Source organism: Oncorhynchus mykiss, chromosome 28, assembly GCF_013265735.2.
Source record: "Oncorhynchus mykiss isolate Arlee chromosome 28, USDA_OmykA_1.1, whole genome shotgun sequence".
NCBI classification, from domain to species: Eukaryota; Metazoa; Chordata; class Actinopteri; order Salmoniformes; family Salmonidae; genus Oncorhynchus; species Oncorhynchus mykiss.
Window position 1 is genome coordinate 835,662 of NC_048592.1, and position 23,329 is coordinate 858,990.

A 23,329-nucleotide genomic window follows, 5' to 3' on the forward strand; every position below is an offset into this window, starting at 1 on the left:
TTGTCCCATGAAATAATCTGAACTCTTAATTTTTTGTCCCCCCCACCTAAAAAGGCTGCAATTTCCCCGCGACCCCGACTTTGAATACCACTGGCCTACAATATCCAAAACAACTAACACGCTGAATTCATACATTTTCAGTCATTTTAATTGTGAAGTCTCTTCTTTTTTTCTCAATAATACACCTAATTTTACCAATCTGGGAGGTAAAAGTTGTTAAAGTATTCAATGATTTAGTTGTGTATTTCGAATAGAATCAAGGCATTAGAATGTACCAGAGGCCACCAAAACAGAGCTCGTTCTACAAAAGAAATTCACCCCAGTCTGGAACACCCTGGCTGGCTATGTTTTCTATGTGTTACTCCATGTACTTGGAAAACCCTGTTGAAAGGTCAGGGTGTGCGAGACTGTGAAGTTCTGTGATTGAGGTGGATGGAATAGTTCTTTACCTGATTTGGCCTTCTAACAAGTGGCAGCCACTCACTCTGTGGCACACACACATGCTCTACTTTAACGTCTTCTCCTCCTCTACTCCCACTCACTCGCCCAAACAGTCAGGAGTCTAGACAACACTAGTCTGTAGGGGAATAATGTCAGAGTAGGTGTATATCAACCAGCAAAGATATTGCTGACAATTAATGACAGGCTCCCCCGGCTCTGTGTGCCTGTTTCTGTGTGCCTGTCTCTGTGCGCTTGTCTCTGTCTCCATCTTTGTCTGCCTCTCTCTGTATGTCTCCTCCTGTCTCCATCTTTGTATGTATATTTCTCTCTCTGCCTCTCTGTGTCACTGTCCGTCTTTGCCTCTGACTCTGTCTCTCCCTCCCTCCCTTCAGGTATGAAGCTGCCGTCACGGGTGCCCACCCAAGTGGACAGTGATGAGGAGGCCAAGTGGAACCAGACTGAGGATGAGGGGCAGGGTGGCCGCTGCTGTGCCTGTCCCAAAACAGACAAACAGCTGAAGAAGGAGGCAGAGGACTCAGAGTACCGCAAGACCTTCGAGAACTACATTCACAACGAGGTCTTCGAGCCCAAGTACGTATGACATCTACCTCAGTCAATCAATCAAGGACAAATGTCTCTATTTCTCTCTCTACTGCACCTGCTGTCTTGACCTGAATGCTCAGCTATGAAAAGCCAACTGACATTTACTCCTGAGGTGCTGACCTGTTGCACCCTCTGTAACCACTGTGATTATTATTTGACCCTGCTGGTCATCTATGAACGTTTGAACATCTTGAAGAACGATCTGGCTTTAATAGCCATATACTCTTATAATCTCCACCCGGCACAGCCAGAAGAGGACTGGCCACCCTCGGTGCCTGGTTCCTCTCTAGGTTTCTTCCTAGGTTCCTGCATTTCTAGGGAGTTTTTCCCAGCCACTGTGCTTCTACATCTGCATTGCTTGCTCTTAGGGGTTTTAGGCTGGGCTTCTGTATAAGCCCTTTGTGACAACTGCTGATGTAAAAAGGACTTTATATAATCCATTTGATTGATATTGATTGATTGATAAATCAATCAGTCAGTCTTTATTGTATAAATTATAATTTGTTAATTGTGTAATCAGGGTACAAAAGAACCAGCATACATAACATAACATAACACATCATGTACACACACTAGAGGTCAACCGATCGGCATGGCCAATAAATTAAGGTTGATTTCAAGTTTTCATTACAATCGGTAATCTGCCTTTTTGGACGCCGATTATGGCCAATTACATTGCAATCCACGAGTAAACTGTGTGGCAGGCTTGACCACCTGTTACGCGAGTGCAGCAAGGAGCCAATGTAAGTTGCTAGCTAGCATTAAACTTAGAATGTTTTTTATAAGATAACTTCACATAATCACCAGTTAACTACTCATGGTTGATGATATTACTAGGTTAACTAGCTTGTTCTGCGTTGATTATAACCAATGTGGTGCCTGTTAATTTATCATCGAATCACAGCCTACTTCAACTTCGCCAACGGGTGATGATATAACACAAGTGCATTAACCATAAACATCAATGCCTTTCTTAAAATCAATACACATTAGTATATATTTTTAAACCTGCATATTTAGTTAAAAGAAATTCATGTTAGCAGGCAATATTAACCAGGTGAAATTGTGTCACTTCTCTTGCATTCAGTGCACGCAGAGTCAGGGTATATGCAACAGTTTGGGCCGCCTGGCTCATTGCGAACTAATTTGCCAGAATTTTACAGAATTATGACATAACATTGAAGGTTGTGCAATGTAACAGCAATATTTAGACTTAGGGTTGCCACCCGCTCGATCAAATACGTAACGGTTCCGTATTTCACTGAAAGAATAAACTTTTTGTTTTCGAAATGATAGTTTCCGGATTTGACCATATTAATGACCTAAGGCTCATATTACTGTGTTTATTATATTATAATTAAGTCTATGATTTGATATTTGATAGAGCAGTCAGACTGACCGGTGATAGACAGCTGCATGCTCGTAAGCATTCATTCAAACCTTACTGCGTTAGCGATGATTGAAGCACAGCGCTGTTTATGACTTCAAGCCTATCAACTTCCGAGATTAGGCTGGCAATACTAAAGTGCCTATTAGAACATCCAATAGTCAAAGGTATATGAAACACAAAGGGTATAGAGAGAAATAGTCGACACGTCATAATTCCTAAAATAACTATAATATAATAACTACAACCTAAAACTTCTTAACTGGGAATATTGAACCACCAGCTTTCATATGTTCTGAGCAAGGAATTTAAACGTTAGCTTTTTTACATGGCACATACTACACTTTTACTTTCTTCTCCAACACTTTGTTTTTGCATTGTTTAAACCAAATTGAGCATGTTTCATTATTTATTTGAGACAAAATAGATTTTATTTATTTATTATATTAAGTTAAAATAAAAGTGTTCATTGTTCATTCAGTATTGTTGTAATTGTCATTATTACAAATATATATATAAAAATCATCCGATTAATCGATATTGGCCATTTTTGGTCCTCCAATAATCGGGATCGGCGTTGAAAATTCATAATCGGTCGACCTCTAACACACACACATTCACAATGTGTTTTAGGTAAGCTGTCGTCATTCATCATTTGTACCGCCATCCCTTCCCTTCCTGTTGTCAGACAAGCTGAGCGATCTTTACCTGCATACTGTTTCCCCAGCAACACACATCATCCAACTCGAATAACACAGGGCTGGGTTGCGTCCCAATAATCTCTCCTTTCTCCCGGTGTTCATGGATTTGAAAAGAAATGACTGACATGGAAACTTTTTCTAGCCCATGTCTACACTGGCGGGCATGCTTTGAAATGTATGGGGAGTAGTGAACGAGTGCACACTTCAGGAGGAAGGAGAGACTGTTGGGACGCAACAGTTATTTTTTCTTCAAGGCTAAATGGATCCTCATTTCGTTTAGTGCCTTCTGAATACGACTCAGCAACCTACCCAGTAGCAATAAACTCAACATAATGGTGTGATATATATACACTGCTCAAAAAAATAAAGGGAACACTAAAATAACACATCCTAGATCTGAATGAATGAAATATTCTTATTAAATACTTTTTTCTTTACATAGTTGAATGTGCTGACAACAAAATCACACAAAAATGATCAATGGAAATCAAATTTATCAACCCATGTAGGTCTGGATTTGGAGTGACACTCAAAATGGAAAAAAGTGGAAAAAAAAGTGGAAAACAACACTACAGGCTGATCCAACTTTGATGTAATGTCCTTAAAACAAGTCAAAATGAGGCTCAGTAGTGTGTGTGGCCTCCACGTGCCTGTATGACCTCCCTACAACGCCTGGGCATGCTCCTGATGAGGTGGCGGATGGTCTCCTGAGGGATCTCCTCCCAGACCTGGACTAAAGCATCCTCCATCTCCTGGACAGTCTGTGGTGCAACGTGGCGTTGGTGGATGGAGCGAGACATGATGTCCCAGATGTGCTCAATTGGATTCAGGTCTGGGGAACGGGCGGGCCAGTCCATAGCATCAATGCCTTCCTCTTGCAGGAACTGCTGACACACTCCAGCCACATGAGGTCTAGCATTGTCTTGCATTAGGAGGAAACCAGGGCCAACCGCACCAGCATATGGTCTCACAAGGGGTCTGAGGATCTCATCTCGGTACCTAATGGCAGTCAGGCTACCTCTGGCGAGCACATGGAGGGCTGTGCGGCCCCCCAAAGAAATGCCACCCCACACCATGACTGACCCACCGCCAAACCGGTCATGCTGGAGGATGTTGCAGGCAGCAGAACGTTCTCCACGGCGTCTCCAGACTGTCACGTCTGTCACATGTGCTCAGTGTGAACCTGCTTTCATCTGTGAAGAGCACAGGGCGCCAATCTTGGTGTTCTCTGGCAAATGCCAAACGTCCTGCACAGTGTTGGGCAGTAAGCACAACCCCCACCTGTGGACGTCGGGCCCTCACCCTCATGGAGTCTGTTTCTGACCGTTTGAGCAGACACATGCACATTTGTGGCCTGCTGGAGGTCATTTTGCAGGGCTCTGGCAGTGCTCCTCCTGCTCCTCCTTGCTCAAAGGCGGAGGTAGCGGTCCTGCTGCTGGGTTGTATGGCCTCCTCCACGTCTCCTGATGTACTGGCCTGTCTCCTGGTAGCGCCTCCATGCTCTGGACACTACGCTGACAGACACAGCAAACCTTCTTGCCACAGCTTGCATTGATGTGCCATCCTGGATGAGCTGCACTACCTGAGCCACTTGTGTGGGTTGTAGACTCCGTCTCATGCTACCACTAGAGTGAAAGCACCGCCAGCATTCAAAAGTGACCAAAACATCAGCCAGGAAGCATAGGAACTGAGAAGTGGTCTGTGGTTACCACCTGCAGAACCACTCCTTTATTGGGGGTGTCTTGCTAATTGCCTATAATTTCCACCTGTTGTCTATTCCATTTACACAACAGCATGTGAAATGTATTTTCAATCAATGTTGCTTCCTAAGTGGACAGTTTGATTTCAGAGAAGTGTGATTGACTTGGAGTTACATTGTTGTTTGAGTGTTCCCTTTATTTTTTTGAGCAGTGTATATAGCAAATAGTTATAATAAAATAAATGATTGATTTGATTAATTAATTGATTATCCCTCATTCCCTCCAAGACCAAGACAGCGCCGCTCCGCCATGGGCGTAGCCAATCAGACGCTGCCGTCATTCGCGGCGACTCCCACCACCCTGTCCGAAGGTTTCGCCACCCGCGGACCAGACAGTGACGATGCAAATGGTGTGGAGAGCACTAAAATCCAGCTGACAGTGTTTTCCAAGGAGTCTACGGTCATCTCCGGCCTCCGACACTTTACCTCGTACCAGATCGATGTGCTGGCCTGCAACCACCCCACAGACCCCTCACGCTGCAGTATGGCAGCCTTCGTCTCAGCTCGCACCATGCCTGAGGGTGAGGCTATCTACATACTAGCACACTACACATACACGCACACCCACTACTTAAAGCGATACTTTGGTAATGAGGCCTTTTATCTACTTTCCCAGAGTTAGATGAACTCATGGATTCCATTTTGATGTCTCTGTGTCCAGTATGAAGAAAGTTGGACATAGTTTCGCAAGCCAATGCTAACTAGCGTTAACGCAATGACTGGAAGTCCGTGGTATCTGCTTACATAAAAAGTGAATTCGACTCTGGGGAAGTAGAAAAAGGCCCTCATTACCAAAATCCCAAAGTATCCCTTTAAGAAACCACTGTAAGAAGTAATAAACCAGTTTAACATGATGATTTCTTGTCTACCTTTGCACAGTATTTCTAGACCAAGGATGTTTGTAGTAGTAGGATAGTAATGAGGCCATTTTAAAACCTTGTGTATCCTGTCTACAGACAAAGCAGATGACATAGTGGGGCCCATCAGCTATGACGTGACTGAGTACACAGTTCATATTAAGTGGCTTGAGCCTAATGCCCCCAACGGCATGATCATCCTGTATGAAGTCAACTATAAGAGACTGGGAGACACAGAGGTGAGAGCTCTCATACATGACACACAGGCACATAAGCAGACACGCACACACACACACACGTATGCAAACACACATAGGTACACAAGCATAAACACACACAAGCGCATGCATGCACGCACACACAAACAGACAAATACTGAACACTGGATGTGCCCTATAGTCTCACTTAATATAATACAGTCTCTCTGTGCTCTCATTTAGTGAATAGGACCGTTAATGGAAAAGTAATAATAGCCCAATGTTGCATCAGCGCTGTGTTTTAGTTACCATGGAAACGCTGCAAAGGCCATAGTCATCGCTGATGTTGAAAACAACATAATCACTCCGGTGGTTCTCAAGTAATAGTTATTGCACAAACATGTTTTTCTCAAATCAGGTCATTAGTTTTATTATTGGCTCATATGCAATGATTTCAAAACACATCTGATTCACACAGACATTCTATTCTATTTGCACCCAATCTTAAGTCTATTATTACGCATGGCCTGTTTTATCAATTCCTATTCTCAATCAATCAACAAAAAATATATATCTTAAGTGGCTTATTCAGCCCTTCTCCTGTCCCCTCCAATTCCTCTCCTCTTACAACGCAGATAAATGAAAATAAAGTGTGTGTTTGTTCTAGGAGCTGCACCACTGTGTGTCCAGGAAGATGTACCAGCAGTCGGGGGGCTGCAAGCTGAGAGTGGTGCATCCTGGGAATTATACCGTGAGGATCCGAGCCACCTCGCTGGCAGGAAACGGCTCCTGGACTGACCCCACACACTTCTACGTAGAAGACCTGCGTAAGAGACACACACACCACAGACCACTTGACCAATCAGTGAATCAATCAAAGATAAGTTGTATATGCAGCTTTTACATTAGCAGGACCAGAAACCTGGCCTAAATCTCCTAAACATTAGAGCACAGCGAGGCACAGTCAAATTAAGAAGATAATTGTATGTGACCATAACTGACTTTCTCCATGGCGATGTGTTTTTAGGGGTGGATCCATCCAATATGTTGAAGATTATCATTGGTTCAGTCATTTTTATCGTTTTGCTGATACTGATGACAGCGGGAGGATTCCTCATGTTCAAGAAGAAGTGAGTATTATGCTTACTACACGTCTATCTTACTACAGCCAACCCGACTGTCTATGAAAGAATCGGCCTGGTGTGTAGTCTGTTGTTCAAGAAAAGGTACGTAGTGTTACAAAGCTTCTCTCCTGACTAGTAGGATTACACCAGTAGTATTTATAGGCTTTTGTTACAGCACAGCACTAACACATGACTCAACTAATAGTGGTCTAAATTTCCATTCCATCAAACTTTATTTGCCACATGCGCGGAATACAACAAGTGTAGACTTTACCGTGAAATGCTTACTTACAAGCCTTGATACACACTGGAAACGGTTGAGCGTGAAAAACCCAGCAGCGTTGCAGTTCTTGAAACACTCAAACCGGTGCACCCTGACACCTACTACCATACCCCGTTCAAAGACACTTCAATCTTTTTTTCTTGTCCATTCATCCTCTGAATGCTACACAATCCATGTCTCAATTGTCTCGAGGTTTAAAAATCCTTAACCTGTCTCCTCCCCTTCATCTACACTGATGGACGTGGATTTAACAAGTGACATCAATAATGGATCATATAGCTTTCATCTGGTCAGTCTGTCATGTTTTGAGCACTCAAGTGTATAATCATGATATATTATTAACCCCTACCTCCTTGTGTTCCCTCAAGGCAAACCCAGGGCCCCTCTGGACCCCTCTACACATCGTCCAACCCAGAGTACCTTAGTGCTGCTGACAGTAAGGACACATTATGATAATATTCTTTGTTCTCAGCTGACCTTTGTGAATACACCTGTTTAAAAGCATAGCTGACTGGATTTTGATGTTATAACTAGTGTACCATGTAAATAGACAACTGACACATACTAGCTGTCACAACATTAGCACTATGGTGGATGTCTATGCGAATCAGAGATGTAGAATGTACAAGACTTGATTGTTACTGTCTAGTAGTGTCCAGCCATTGGCTGTGTGTGTGTGTGTTGTGATCTGCAGTGTACGAGCCAGACGACTGGGAGGTGGGCAGAGATAAGATCAACATCCTGCGTGAACTGGGTCAGGGCTCGTTCGGCATGGTCTACGAGGGCATCGCCAAGGACATTGTGAAGGGCGAGCCGGAGACAAGCGTGGCGGTGAAGACGGTCAACGAGTCGGCCAGTCTGAGAGAGAGAATAGAGTTCCTCAACGAGGCCTCCGTCATGAAGGGCTTCACCTGCCACCATGTGGTAAGAGACCTACAGAGGTTAAAGGGGATGCCACCTTACGTTTACATTTTTGTCATTTAGCAGCTTGTAATAAGGATCAATCAATAAAATGTATTTATAAAGCCCTTTTTACACCAGCCAATGTCACAAAGTACTATACAGAAACTTAGCCTAAAATCCCAAACATTAAGCAATGCAGGTGTAGAAGCATGGTGGCTAGGAAAAACTCCCTAGAAAGGCAGAAACCTAGAGAGGAACCAGGCTATGAGGGGTGGCCAGTCCTCTTCTGGCTGTTGGAGATTATAACAGTACATGGCCAAGATGTTCAAATGTTCATAGATGACCAGCAGGGTCAAATAATAATAATCACAGTAGTTGTAGAGGGTGCGGCAGGTGTACTCTCAGGAGTAAATGTCAGTTGGCTTTTCATAGCCGAGCATTCACAGTTAGAGACAGCAGGTGCGGTAGAGAGAGAGAGTCGGGTCCGGGACAAGGTAGCACGTCCAGTGAACAGGTCAGGGTTCATAGCCACAAGCAGAACAGTTGTAACTGGAGCAGCAGCACGACCAGGTGGACTGGGGACAGCAAGGAGTCATCAGGCCAGGTAGTTCCTGAGGCATGGTCCCAGGGTTCAGGTCCTCTGGGAGGAGAGGGAGAGAGAGAATTAGAGGGAGCATACTTAAATTCACACATGACACTGGATAAGACAGGATAAATACTCCGGACATAACAGACTGACGCTAGCCTCCCGACACAAACTATTGGTGAGGAAGGTGAGACCACCACATACCATGATCGTGAATAGTAGAATTGTCTTCAAAAAGTAGGTTGGTAGCTGCCACAGTTCAAGAATCAAAGCAAGTAAGGTAAACAAAATATTCCCTCAGGTGCGTCTGATGGGTGTGGTCTCTAAGGGCCAGCCTACTCTTGTTGTCATGGAGCTGATGACACACGGTGATTTGAAGAGCTACCTGCGCTGCCTCCGCCCTGACTCAGAGGTACATACACACACACACTCTACTGCCCCCTTGTGTCTTGTTGGAAACCAGACTAGTCTTGCACTGTCTCTAGCTGGCTGACTGACCAACTCTGATGGCCAGAGTGAGACTAAATTGCACCCGATTCCCTATATAGTGCACTACTTTTGACCTGAGCTCTATAGGCCCTGGTCAAAAGTAGTGCACGCTATACGGAATTGGGTGCCGTTTGGGATGCAACCTAGAATTATTGTGGCCCCCATGTTTTGTAAAATAGCCCTCGTATTAATAAATGTTTTATTGTTTATTTTTTACAGAATAACCCTACAGGGCGCCCGCCCCCCACTCTGAAGGAGATGATTCAGATGGCAGCAGAGATAGCAGACGGCATGGCCTACCTCAACGCCAAGAAGTTTGTCCACAGAGACCTGGCTGCTAGGAACTGCATGGTGGCGCAGGACTTCACTGTCAAGATAGGAGGTAGACTACACATATATACACGAGCTGGGATGATAAACCAAAAATGATCAACATTACTTTATTTTGCTTATGACGGTCATTTTTTGTGATTTTGCTACACAACGTTCCTGTAGATTGTTCTAAACCCATTATTTGGTCAACAGCCTATGCATTATTGTTTGTTCCTGTTATGAAAGTATCTGCCTGTTTCCCTTTGGCTGCTGTGTGAGCGAGCCACTCTCACTCCCTCTCCCGACTGCGCACGAACGAGGGCGAAATGGATTCTGAGAATTTGATCGTTGCTCAAAATACAATTGCGGGAAAATTGCGGGAAAAATACAGTTTTTAAAGCAACTACCGTTGTCCTAGTTACAGAGAGGAGAGTCACAGCTTTCTGTGAGTGTATAATTGATATATTTTGAGTTCATAGCACCACTTTATTTAGTATGGGTTTTGTTGTGGAGCTGAGTGGAGCGCTCCACTTGTGGTAAATAGACCTACATCAAGTAGCCTAGGCCTAGTGCTGGAAAGGTTTTGTACAACATTACATTTACTAATAGATTAATCAATTAGTCTACATGGCTATCCAGCAAAAAAATCATGTTTAGAGTAAGCTAAGTGTTTTGAGTTCCCACTTCCTCAGGCGGTGAATAATATAGCCTAGGCCACAAAGATGTCTGCAAATTCCTCTCTGAAGCACCCAAAGATAAATATGATCATTCTGGATCCTATTTTGACCCGTGGCACCTAAAAATATAAATCATGCATTCCGTGGATATGTTAGATGAAATAGCTTTTTTAATCATAGGCTACCATCTGTTGTCTTACTTGGCACTGGGAAAAATATGTATAGAGCCCTGCCGCTAATGTAAAGTAACTGTCCATTAAAAACAAAATGTATTGTTGTATTTATCGTTATCGAGCAAAATAGTTACGTTTTTCGCGTTATGACTTTTTGTCCATATCGCCCAGCTCCATTATATATACACACAAATGGCCGACAGTACTTGACTGTCAAGATAGGAGGTATGGCAACTCACCACCTTACTTTTAAAGGAGGGGAGTCGAACAAATTCAGTTGTACTGTTTCTACGGACTATACATTAATCAGTTAAATGCACCCTTATTAAGCGTTTAATATGTTAATATAGTTAAAACAAAGTCAAACAATACCATTTGAATATTTTTGATAGGGTCATAACAGATCTGTGGGTTGTGTTTTAATTGTCCCCCACTCCTTCAGACTTTGGCATGACCAGAGACATCTATGAGACAGACTACTACAGGAAGGGAGGGAAGGGTCTGCTTCCTGTCCGCTGGATGGCTCCTGAGTCTCTGAAGGATGGAGTGTTCACTGCAAACTCAGACTGCTGGTGAGGACACCTGACTGTGTTTGTCTGTCTTTCTCTGTGTGAATGCTTGCCGACTGTCGAAAGCAGGGATGGGCAACTGCAGTCCTCACGGGCCGAAGTGGTGTCACTGTTTTTATTTATTATACAAGGGGACAGGCCAGGTCAGGTCAGGTCGAGGGCAGGAAGAGGTCAGTAAGTCAGAGGTACAGAACGGCAGGCAGGCTCAGGGCAGGCAGAATGGTCCGAAATCCAAGGCAGCAATGAACAGGTACAGAATATCAGGCAGGCTCAGGGCAGGCAGAATGGTCAGAACCGGGGAGACTAGAAAACAGAAACTAGCAAGGCTGGAAATGGGAAAACACGCTAGTAAGACTTGATGGGACAAGACAAACTGGTATCAGACAAACAGAAAACACTGGAATAAATAACTAAGAGATAATGGGGACAAATGGGAGACACCTGGTGGGGGGTGGAGACAAGCAAAAGACAGGTGAAAAAGATCAGGGAGTGACGCATCAATGCAGAGAGGGAAATCTATACACAGTACCAGTCAAAAGTTTGGACACGTCCTCATTCAAGGTTTTTTAATTTTTTTTTTAACTATTTTATACATTGTAGAATAATAGTGAATGCATCATAACTATGAAATGACACATAAGTAGTAACCAAAAAAGTGTTAAACAAATAGAAATATATTTTATATATGAGATTCTTCAAAGTAGCTTTGCCCTTTGCCTTGATGACAGTTTTGCACACTGTTAGCATTCTCTCAACCAGCTTCATGAGGTAGTCACCTGGAATGCATTTCAATTAACAGGTGTGCCATGTTAAAAGTTAATTTGTGGAATTTATTTCCTTCTTAATGCATTTGAGCCAATCAGTTGTCTAGTGACCCAGACAATATTATTGGCACCTTCTAGAAGGGGTGGTATACAGAATATAGTCATATTTTTATAAAGACCAAGTCCATATTATGGCAAGAACAGCTCAAATAAGAAAAGATAAACGACAGTCCATCATTAGTCAATCCGGAAAATTTCAAGAACTTTGAAAGTTTCTTCAAGTGCAGTCGCAAAAACCATCAAGTGCTATTATGAAACTGGCTCCCATGAAGACCGCACAGAAAGGGGGGACCCAGAGTTACCTCTGCAGCAGAGGATACGTTTGAATTACCAGCCTCAGAAATTGGAGCCCAAATAAATGCTTCACGGAGTTCAAGTAACAGACACATCTCAACATCAACTGTTCAGAGGAGACTGCGTGAATCAGGCCTTCATGGTCAAATTACTGCAAAGAAACCACTACTAAAGGACACCAATAAGAAGTAGAGACTTGCTTGGGCCAAGAAACACAAGCAATGGACATTAGACCGGTAGAAATCTGTCTTTTGGTTTGATGAGTCCAAATGTAAGATTTTTGGTTCCAACCGCTGTGTCTTTGTGAGACGCAGAGTAGGTGAACATGGAGGAGGAGGAGTTGTGATGGTGTGGGGTTGCTGACACTGTCTGTGATACACAATGAGTCAAATATACAATGAGTAACGATAACTTGGCTATATACAGTCGTGGCCAAAATATTGGCACCCTTGCACTTTTTTCGAACAATGCACCATTTCTTTCAGGAAACTGTTTAAATTAAAACATATTTTGGTATCCATATATTTATGTCTTCAGTGTGCAGTTGAACAAAACAAAAAATTAACTAAATCTTAGCTAATTCCACAAAGAATTCCTACAATGGGTGGCAGGTAGCCTAGTGGTTAGACCGTTGGGCCAGTAACCAAAAGGTTGCTGAATCAAATCCCGAGCTGTCAAGGTAAAAATCTGTCATTCTGCCCCCGAGCAAGGCAGTTCCCCAGACGCCAACGACGTGGATTTCAATTAAGGCAGCACCCCGCACCTCTCTGATTCAGAGGGGTTGGGTTAAATGCGGAAGAGACATTTCAGCTAAACGCATTCAGTTGTACAACTGACCAGGTATCCCCCTTTCCCCCAAATGAGCCAGACAATATTATTGGCACCTTCTAGAAGTAGTTAGAAATAATTAGATTCCAAGCAGGTGATTCTCATTTACTTTGGACTTGAACTCACCTGTGGTGAGTTGAAGGTGCCTGCAGTATAAACGTCACATATTCAACCAGTTTAAATAGAGAAGAGGACTCATTCTCCTGGTTTGTGTCACTGTGTTTACCGCAATGAGAATGGACAAAATAAAGAAAATCAGAGAGTTATCTGATGAGGTCAGACACAAGATTGTAGCCAAGCATGGACAAGTCCACCTCCAGAGACCTTGATGTTCCTGTTTCCACCATATGTAATGTTATCAAGAAGTTCAAGGCCCATGCCACTGTAGCCAACCTCATTGGACGTGGCCCCAAGATAATTTGATGGAAGATTGCAGCGAAGGACTGTTTGAATGTTGGAGAAAGCACCTCTGTCAAATGCCACACAGATTCAAGCTGACCTTCAGACACACAAGGTACGACAGTTTCAACTCGCACCATCCGTCGCCAACTCAATGAAAGGGGGTTATATGGTAGGAGACCCAGGAGGACCCCACTGCTGAGAGAAAGACATAAGAAAGCCTGACTGCAATTTCCCAAAACACACCTAAACATGACAAAATCCTTCTGAGAGAACATCCTGTGGACAGATGAGACCAAATTATAGCTTTTTGGTAAAGTACAGAAAACAAAATTAAGCTTTCAAAGAAAAGAACACCTTCGCTAAAGTCATACATGGAGGAGGTTGAGTGATGTTTTGGGGTTGCTTTGCTTTCTCTGGCACCGGGCACCTTGAACGGATGCATGGCATCATGAAATCAGGATGATACCAAGGTATTTTGGAGCGCAATGTCGTACCCAGTGTCAGAAAGCTCGGTCTCCGTCGAAGGTCATCGGTCTTCCAGCAGGACCCCAAAGACACTTCAAAAATCACCCAGGAATGGTTCAAGACAAAACGCTGGACTGTTCTGAAGTGGCCAGCAATGAGTCCAGATCTAAATCTCATTGAAAACATGGAGAGATCTGAAAACAGCAGTTAGGAGAATGCACCCTTCTAATCTGGGATAACTGCTGCATCAGTTTGCACAAGAGGAGTGTGCCAAACTGCCAGTACAGAGGTGCAGGAAGCTCATTGATGGTTATAGGAAGCGCTTGATTGCAGTTATTTTGACCAAAGGCTGTGCTACCAAATATTAAGTCTAGGGTGTGAATTATTTTGTCAATGGCATTTCTTACTTAAATGGATATATTACGTTCTGAATCAAAAACAAAGGTTCTGTAATATTAACAATAAAAAATTGTGGAGACCAAAAATGTTAAATTTCAACTTATTTTTAGTTACTTTAAAAAAGTACATGGGTGCCAATATTTTTGTCCATGATCTACGGGGTACCGAGTTGATATGCAGGGGTACGAGGCAATTTAGGTAAATATGTACATATAGGTAGGGGTAAAGTGACTCTGCAACAGGATAGATAATAAACGGTGGCAGTAGCGTATGTGATGAGTCAAAAGAAGTCAATGCAGATAGTCCGGGTAGCTATTTGGTTAACTATTTAGCAGTCGTAAAGGCCCTGCATGGTCAATCCGGCATCTGCATTGGCCGTGCGGCATTTGCGGTGATATGGCCTCTGCAGACATCAGGGCATTCATACTTCTCGCGCTTTACGGAGCAGCGCAGAGCCGTTGAGCATAGTTGTTGTGAAGGAAAGTGTCAAGGAGGTGAGTTTGTGTTTATACAGCACCTCCCGCCCCACCTACCATTAACCAATCAGGTCACTGGGTCATATACGGAGCCCTTTGCATCGTTACAAAATTTGGGAGGCGCACAGCGATGCGGTACAGATCTCCATTTTGCCTCTGCATGCCTCCATTTTTGGATCAAGCATAAATTGGCTTTTGTGGTTTGGGAGTAAAAGCTGTTCAGGGTCCTGATCAGTAGAGGCTGGTTGGAGGAGGGAGCTAAAGGAGGACAGGCTCATTGTAATGCCTGGAATGGAATAAATTGAACGGTATCAAACACATTAAGCATATGGAAATCACGTTTGACTTTGTTCCATTCATTCCATTCCAGCCATTACAATGCGCCTATCCTCCTATAGCTCATCCCACCAGCCTCTACTGGTCCTGTTGGTTACAGACTTGGTGCATTGGTACCGCTTGCCATGCAGTAGCAGAGAGAACAGTCTATGACTAGGGTGGCTGGAGTCTTTGACAATTTTTAGGGCCTTCCCCTGACACGGCCTGGTAGAAATGTCCTGGATGGCAGAGAGCTCGGATGGCATGTAAGCGCCTTGCCAAGTAGTTGCTGTAGCAAGTGGTGATGCAGGCAGTCAAGATGCTGTCAATGGTGCAGCTTTATAACATTTTGAGGATCTGAGGGCCCATGCCAAATCTTTTCAGCCTCCTGAGGGGCAAGAGGCATTGTCACACCTTCTTCACAACTGTGTTGGTGTGTGGACCATGTTAATTCCTTAATGAGGTGGACACCAATGAACTTGACACTCTTGACCCGCTCCAGTACAGCCGACGTGGATGGGGGGTGCTCGGACCTCCGTTTCCTGTTGTCCACAATCAGCTCCTTTGTCTTGCTGATAGTGCTGAGCGATTAACTGAAACTATTTTCTAGTTATTTTTCCGATTTTAACCCTTCGCGCGCCAATCCCTTTTTGCGGGATCCATTTGACAACATACAGTGAAATTGCAGAGTGCCAAATTCAAACTACAGAAGATAGTCAGATTTTCGACCATAAATGGTCCTTTTGTTCGATAAATTCCTTATTTATATCCCCAAAATGTCCATTTATTTGGCGCGTTTGATTCAGAAATACACAGGTTCCAACTCGCCCAACATGACTACAAAGTATCTAATAAATTACCTGTAAACTTGGTCCAAACATTTCAAACAACGTTCCTAATCCAACCTCAGGTATCCTAAAATGTAAATAACCAATAAAATTTAAGACAGGATAAACTGATTCCAATACCGGATAAAAAACAACGTGAAGCGAGTTCAAGTTCACGCTCACCAAACATTAGACTCCACCTGGAGTGACACTTACAAAGAACAGCCATACTTCTTCATTTCCCAAAAGAAAAACATCGAAAAAATGTCTAAAGACTGTTGACATCTAGTGGAAGCCATAGGAACTGAAACCAGGTTCCTATTAAATAGGGATTCCCATAGAAAACTATTGGGATATACTATGACCTCAATTTTTATCCTCCCTGGATGGTTTATCCTCGGAGTTTCGCCTGCCAAATCAGTTCTGTTATACTCACAGACATTATTTTAACAGTTTTCGAAACTTTAGAGTGTTTTCTATCCAAATCTACCAATTATATGCATATCCTAGCTTCTGGGCCTGAGTAACAGGCAGTTTACTTTGGGCACGCTTTTCATCCGGACGTGAAAATACTTCCCCCTATCTCTAAGAAGTTTTAAACAACTAATTGACCGACGCCTGTTCAATTATTTGAATTCCATTTTGTTCATTTTTTCCCCGGGACCGAGTTTGGGAAACCCTGATCTACAGTGGCTTGCGAAACTATTCACCCCCCTTGGCATTTTTCCTATTTTGTTGCCTTACAACCTGAAAATTTGGGGGTTTGTGTCATTTGATTTTACACAACATGCCTACTACCACTTTGAAGATGCAAAATATTTTTTGCGTGTGAAACAAACAAGAAATAATACAAATAAAACAGGACTTGAGCGTGCATAACTATCCCCCACCCCAAAGTCAATACTTTGTAGAGCCACCTTTTGAAGCAATTTCAGCAGCAAGTCTCTTGGGGTATGTCTCTATAAGATTGGCACATCTAGCCACTTGGGATTTTTGCCCATTCTTCAAGGCAAAACTTCTCCAGCGCCTTCAAGTTGGATGGGTTCCGCTGGTGTACAGCAATCTTTAAGTCATACCACAGATTCTCAATTGGATTGACGTCTGGGCTTTGACTAGGCCATTCTAAGACATTTAAATGTTTCCCCTTAAACCCATCGAGTGTTGCTTTAGCAGTATGCTTAGGGTCGTTGTCCTGCTGGAAGGTGAACCTCCATCCCAGTCTCAAATCTCTGAAAGACTGAAACAGGTTTCCCTCAAGAATTTCCCTGTATTTAGCGCCATCCATCATTCCTTCAATTCTGACCAGTTTCCCAGTCCCTGCCGATGAAAATCATCCCCACAGCATGATGCTGCCACTACCATGCTTGGTGTTCTCGGGGTGTTGTGTTTGCGCCAGACATAGCATTTTCCTTGATGGCCAAAAAGCTCAATTTTAGTCTCATCTGACCAGAGTACCTTCTTCCATATGTTTGGGGAGTCTCCCACATGGCCACTATTCCGAAAAGCCCAGCACTGTGGAGTGTATTGGCTTAAAGTGCTCCTATGGACAGATACTCCAATCTCCGCTGTGGAGCTTTGCAGCTCCTTCAGGATTATCTTTGGTCTCTTTGTTGCCTCTCTGATTAATGCCCTCCTTGCCTGGCCTGTGAGTTTTAGTGGGCGGCCCTCTCTTGGCAGGTTTGTTGTGCCATATTCTTTCCAATTTTTAATAATGGATTTAATGATGCTCCATGGGATGTTCAAAGTTTCTGATATTTTTTTACGACAGAACCCTTTACTTCTCCACAACTTTGTCCCTGGCCTGTTTGGAGAGCTCCTTGGTCTTCATGGTGCCGCCCCTTGCTTAGAGGTGTTGTAGACTCTGGGGCCTTTCAGAACAGGGGTACAGTTGAAGTCGGAAGTTTACATACATTTAGGTTGGAGTCATTAAAACTTGTTTTTCAACGACTCCACAAATTTCTTGTTAAAAAACTATAGTTTTGGCAAGTCGGTTAGGACATCTACTTTGTGGATGACACAAGTAACTTTTCCAACAATTGTTTACTGACAGATTATTTCACTTAGAATTCACTGTATTACAATTCCAGTGGGTCAGAAGTTTACATACACTAAGTTGACTGTGCCTTTAAATAGCTTGGAAAATTCCAGAAAATGTCATGGCTTTAGGATATTCTGATAGGCTAATTTACATCATTTGAGTCAATTGGAGGTGTACCTGTGGATGTATTTCAAGGCCTACCTTCAAACTCAGTGCCTCTTTGCTTGACATCATGAGAAAATCAAAATAAATCCGCCAAGACCTCAGAAAAGAATTGTAGGCCTCCACAAGCAATTTCCAAATGGCTGAAGGTACCATGTTCATCTGTACAAACAATAATATGCAAGTATAAACACCATGGGACCACGCACGCAGCCATCATACCGCTCAGGAAGGAGACGCGTTCTGTCTCCTACAGATGTACGTACTTTGGTGTGAAAAGTGCAAATCAATCCCAGAACAACAGCAAAGGACCATGTGAAGATGCTGGAGGAAACTGGTACAAAAGTATCTATATCCACAGTAAATCTGGTCCTATATCAACATAACCTGAAAGGCCGCTCAGCAAGGAAGAAGCCACTGCTCCAAAACCGCCATAAAGAAAGCCAGACTACGGTTTGCAGCTGCACATGGGGACAAAGATCGTACTTTTTGGAGAAATGTCCTCTGGTCTGATGAAACAAAAATAGAACTGTATGGCCATAATCACCATCGTTATGTTTGGAGGAAAAGGGAGAGGCTTGCAAGCCGTAGAACACCATGCCAACCGTGAAGCATGGGGGTGGCAGCATCATGTTGTGGGGATGCTTTGCTGCAGGAGGGACTGGTACACATCACAAAATAGATGGCATCATGAGGAAGGAAGATTATGTGGATATATTGAAACAACATCTCAAGACATCAGTCAGAAAGTTAAAGCTTGGTCGCAAATGGGTCTTTCAAATGGACAATGACCCCAAGCATACTTCCAAAGTTGTGGCAAAATGGCTTAAGGACAACAAAATCAAGGTATTGGAGTGGCCATTACAAAGCCCTAACCTCAATCCTATAGAAAAGTTGTGGGCAGAACTGAAAAGGTGTGTGTGAGCAAGGAGGCCTACAAACCTGACTCAGTTACACCAGCTCTGTCAGGAGGAATGGGCCAAAATTCACCCAACTTATTGTGGGACGCTTGTGGAAGGTTACTCCAAACGTTTGACCCAAGTTAAACTATTAAAGGTAATGCTACCAAATACTAATTGAGTGTATGTAAACTTCTGACCCACTAGGAATATGATGAAAGAAATAAAAGCTGAAAAAATCATTATTGCTACTATTATTCTGACATTTCACATTCTTAAAATAAAGTGGTGATCCTAAACAGGGAATTTTTACTAGAATTGTGAAAAACTGAGTTTAAATGTATTTGGCTAAGGTGTATGTAAACTTCCGACTTCAACTGTATATGTACTGAGATCATGTGACACTTAGATTGCACACAGGTGGACTTTAATTATGTCACTAATTATGTGACTCCTGAAGATAATTGGTTGCACCAGATCTTATTCATTTCTTCAAAGCAAAGGGGTGAAAACATATGCACTCACCACTTTTCCATGTATTTAAAAAAATATATCTAATTTAACTAGTCATTTTTTTCATTTCACTTCACCAATTTGGACTATTTGTGTATGTCCATTTCACAATCAATTTAAATTGCAGGTTGTAAATGCAACAAAATAGGAAAAACACCAATGGGGATGAATACTTTTGCAAGGCACTGTAAGATTGAAAGTTGGTATTCAGCACTCCTAAAATAGTGATTTTTGTCAGACAGTATAGGCAGCAGCTCTATACTTTATGAGTTGACTTGGAGTAAAGTAATAGTAATCAAATAAAACAAATATTTTATTAAAGTAATGTTAATAAGTGATAAGCAGTAATAGTGACAACTGTGGGACTTTTATTGTTCTATTCTGTGTTACAGCATTCAACCCACATGTATCGAAACCTAAATGGAAAACCGTGATTATTTTTGTAATAACCAAAATGAAACCGAACTGAGGTCAGAACAATAAATTCCTTAACACTACTTGCTGACGTTGAGTGAGAGGTTGTAGCCCTGGCACCTCACTGCCAGGTCACTGACCTCCTCCCTATAGGCTGTCTCATTGTCGTCGGTGATCAGGCCTATCACCATCGTGTCGCTAGTAAACACAGCTGATTAAACTAATTGCATTCTAAACTGAATATCATGATTATTTGATTATTGGAGTCAGGTGTGTTAGCTGGGACTGGGGCAAAAGTGTGAAACCAATCAGGCCCCCGAGGACTGGAGTTGCCTGGTCCAGATGGACAGAATCTGGATCTTCTCAAGATTTTCTCCCTACCTATCTACCTATGGAGTTTTTCCTTGCCAGTGATTTTTTTCTCTCTCCTATGTTTTTGTGTCTCTCTTCCAGGTCATTTGGTGTGGTGCTGTGGGAGGTCAGTACCCTAGCGGAGCAGCCATACCAGGGCCTGTCCAACGAGCAGGTCCTGAAGTTCGTCATGGACGGAGGATTTCTGGACCGACCAGACAACTGTGCTGACCGGCTGTAAGTCTCACCTCCATACTGTACATATCTATGTCCAGCTGTGACTGGTCATAACAAGATTAATAATTATTGAAGGGAACTGTATGGAACATGGATTACACTTCTGTGTGTGATATTGATGAAATCGTGTTTCAACGACAACGAACATCAGCTCTCAACTATAAGATGTAACAGCAACTCCTCTCTCCTGCTATTCAGACACGACCTGATGTCGATGTGCTGGCAGTATAACCCCAAGCTGCGTCCCAGCTTCCAGGAGATCATCGAAATGCTCCACGAGGACCTTCACCAGTCCTTCCAGGAGGTCTCCTTCTACTACAGTCAGGAAAACAAGCCTCAGGAGCAGGAGGACTTTGACCTAGACATGGACAACATGGAAAGCATTCCCCTGGACCCGTCCTCCTACTCCCAGAGAGGGGACCACAGTTCCTCGTACTCTCAGAGGGGAGACCACAGCTCGGAGAGGGACGAAGCGGGTTCATCGCTGGGGTTGAGACAAAACAGCTACGAGGAACACGTCCCGTACACACACATGAACGGGGGAAAGACGAATGGACGGATACTAGCTCTGCCTCGGTCTAGTCCCTCCTAACAGAACACTGTATGGGTATTGTATCCCTATCTCCCCTTAGGCCCAACCTTTTCCCTCACACAGATGCATAGATATAAATATATGAATATATTTTTCTTTTGTTTTTTCATTTTATATAGATAAACACTTTTATCACTCAGAGGCCCTCTGGAAGTGTACATATCTCAGGACGTTAATGCTCTCTTGTCAAGATGCCACATCCAATAGACTACGGTATGTATGTTAATGTTCACACAGGAAACACACACACACACACAACCACACAGACACTTTTTGTATTTAAGAAAGAACCCCCCGTGCTTCTTTCTAGTCTTTGATCCTTAAAAAATATATTTCCAATCTTCCACAAATGGGTGGCAGTTTGGGGAATCAACTGTGAATCTAACTTTGGGACAACCAGAAGGCTGCTAACCCGAGGACTCTCCAGACTGTCCCTTGCCCAGGCCGAGGCGCTCTCCCTTGGCAGGTCAGCCCTCACTGGGTCCCTGGGGCTCCCTGGGCCATGGAGGTCCACCTGGGTCGCTCAATGTAAAAGTGCCCTTCTCTTCTATCTCTGGCTGTAGCTTGCATCTTATGTCATGGAGCTGTGTCTCTGTATCTTTGTACTCTCAAGTCGTCAACAAACGACACACTTGAGAACTAACTTTTGGATGAATGAATGTTTCAAATCCAATTTTAAATCTTCAAACAAACTTTATCGATCCACTGGAGAAGCTTGTTGTCAATTTTCTCCTCACACTCTGCAGTATTCCAGCATCACACAGAAATAATTAACAGATTTTTGGGGTTATATATTTTTAATTTATTTACGTTTCATTTTCTCTTTGCGTTTTCACATTTACAGCTGAAGGATATTTAAAAAACTGTTTCAGAAAAACATTTTGACGAAAGAAACGAGTTCCTCAGAAGACATAGCTGCTTCTTTTTATATATTTTAGTGGGTATAGAAAATATAAATATATTATTGATATTTTTTTTTTGTACATAGTGGTTGACATACATTGTCTTTCATGAGGTATTTCCAGTCTGTAGAAAAAAAGGTTTTACATGTTTGTCTCTTATGTTTATTTTTTTCTAATCCAGAATTCATACTAATAATCATTTGGACTTGTGATAAACCAGCAGCATATGGTATTTTCTCTTGGCTTGGCCCGTTGATATCAGATCAAATCAAACTGTCTGCTCTTCATAAATAAAGCAGCACGGTGCAACATGACCACGCTCTTTCTCTGTCCACATGCTTCTGTTACTGTTTACTTTGTTGTTGTTTACTATGTCATGGTGTCATGTGTACAATTCATCTAATAGGTCGGTCTTTGCTGAAATAAAAGATCCCAGAAATATTACATACGCACTTAAATCTTATTTCTCTTAAATTTTGTGCACAAATTTGTTTACATCCCTGTTTAGTGAGCATATCTCCTTTGCCAAGATATGTCACACCTGTAAGGTGGATGGATTATCAAGAAGCTGATTAAACAGTATGATCATTACACAGGTGCACCTTGTACTGGGGACAATAAAAGGCCACTAACATGTGCACAACACAACACAAAGCCACATGTCTCATGTTTTGAGCAAGTGTACAATTGCCATGCTGAATGCAGGAATGTCCAACAGCTGTTGCCAGAAAATGTCATGTTAATTTCTCTTCCATAAGCCACCACCAACGTTACTTTAGAAAATTTGGCAGTACGTCCAACCGGCCTCACAACCGCAGACCACGTGTATGGCAGGCATAACCTACGGACAACAAACACAAATGCATTTTATCAATGGCAATTTGAATGCACAAAGATGAGGTGACGAGATCCTGAGGCACCTTGTCGTGCAATTCATCCATCACCTCATGTTTCATCGTGATAATGGATGGCTCCATGTCGCAAGGATCTGTACACAATTCCTGGAAGCTGAAAGTGTCCCAGTTCTTCCATGGCCTGCATACTCACCAGACATGTCACCCATTGAGCAGCACCCATTTACACAGCGTTTTCCAGTTCCCAATATCCAGCAACTTTGCACAGCCATTGAAGAGGAGTGGGACAACATTCCACAGGCCAAAATCAACAGCCTGAACAACTCTATGCGAAGGAGATGTGTCGCGCTGCATAGGGCAAATGGTCACACCAGATACTGACTGGATGTCTGATCCAAGCCACTACCTTTTTTTTAAGGTATCTGTGACCAACCGATGCACACAGTGGGGCGAAAAAGTATTTAGTCAGCCACCAA

The 23,329-nt window shown here is 43.0% G+C and overlaps 1 protein-coding gene across 4 annotated transcripts in view; it reads left to right on the forward strand.

The window, feature by feature from the left end:
- The window catches only part of LOC100136604 (insulin receptor), a 125,103-nt gene extending 102,658 nt beyond the window's left edge, over nucleotides 1-22,445 (forward strand). The window contains exons 12-25 of one of the 4 annotated variants that reach the window (XR_005040201.1): nucleotides 834-1,032; nucleotides 5,120-5,412; nucleotides 5,848-5,987; nucleotides 6,613-6,772; nucleotides 6,973-7,075; nucleotides 7,721-7,788; nucleotides 8,047-8,276; nucleotides 9,143-9,253; nucleotides 9,550-9,712; nucleotides 10,935-11,064; nucleotides 20,371-20,505; nucleotides 20,704-21,112; nucleotides 21,217-21,310; nucleotides 21,458-22,445. Coding sequence is in view for 2 of the 4 variants with exons in the window: in XM_036966058.1 (XP_036821953.1) it covers nucleotides 834-1,032; nucleotides 5,120-5,412; nucleotides 5,848-5,987; nucleotides 6,613-6,772; nucleotides 6,973-7,075; nucleotides 7,721-7,788; nucleotides 8,047-8,276; nucleotides 9,143-9,253; nucleotides 9,550-9,712; nucleotides 10,935-11,064; nucleotides 20,371-20,505; nucleotides 20,704-21,097 (2,126 nt within the window). In the remaining 2 variants the exon portion in view is untranslated. Of the gene's footprint in view, nucleotides 1-833; nucleotides 1,033-5,119; nucleotides 5,413-5,847; nucleotides 5,988-6,612; nucleotides 6,773-6,972; nucleotides 7,076-7,720; nucleotides 7,789-8,046; nucleotides 8,277-9,142; nucleotides 9,254-9,549; nucleotides 9,713-10,934; nucleotides 11,065-20,370; nucleotides 20,506-20,703 lie in introns of all 4 variants that reach the window. The other 3 variants (XR_005040200.1, XM_036966058.1, XM_036966057.1) reach the window with 3 other exon arrangements.
- Nucleotides 22,446-23,329: the final 884 nt, after the last annotated feature.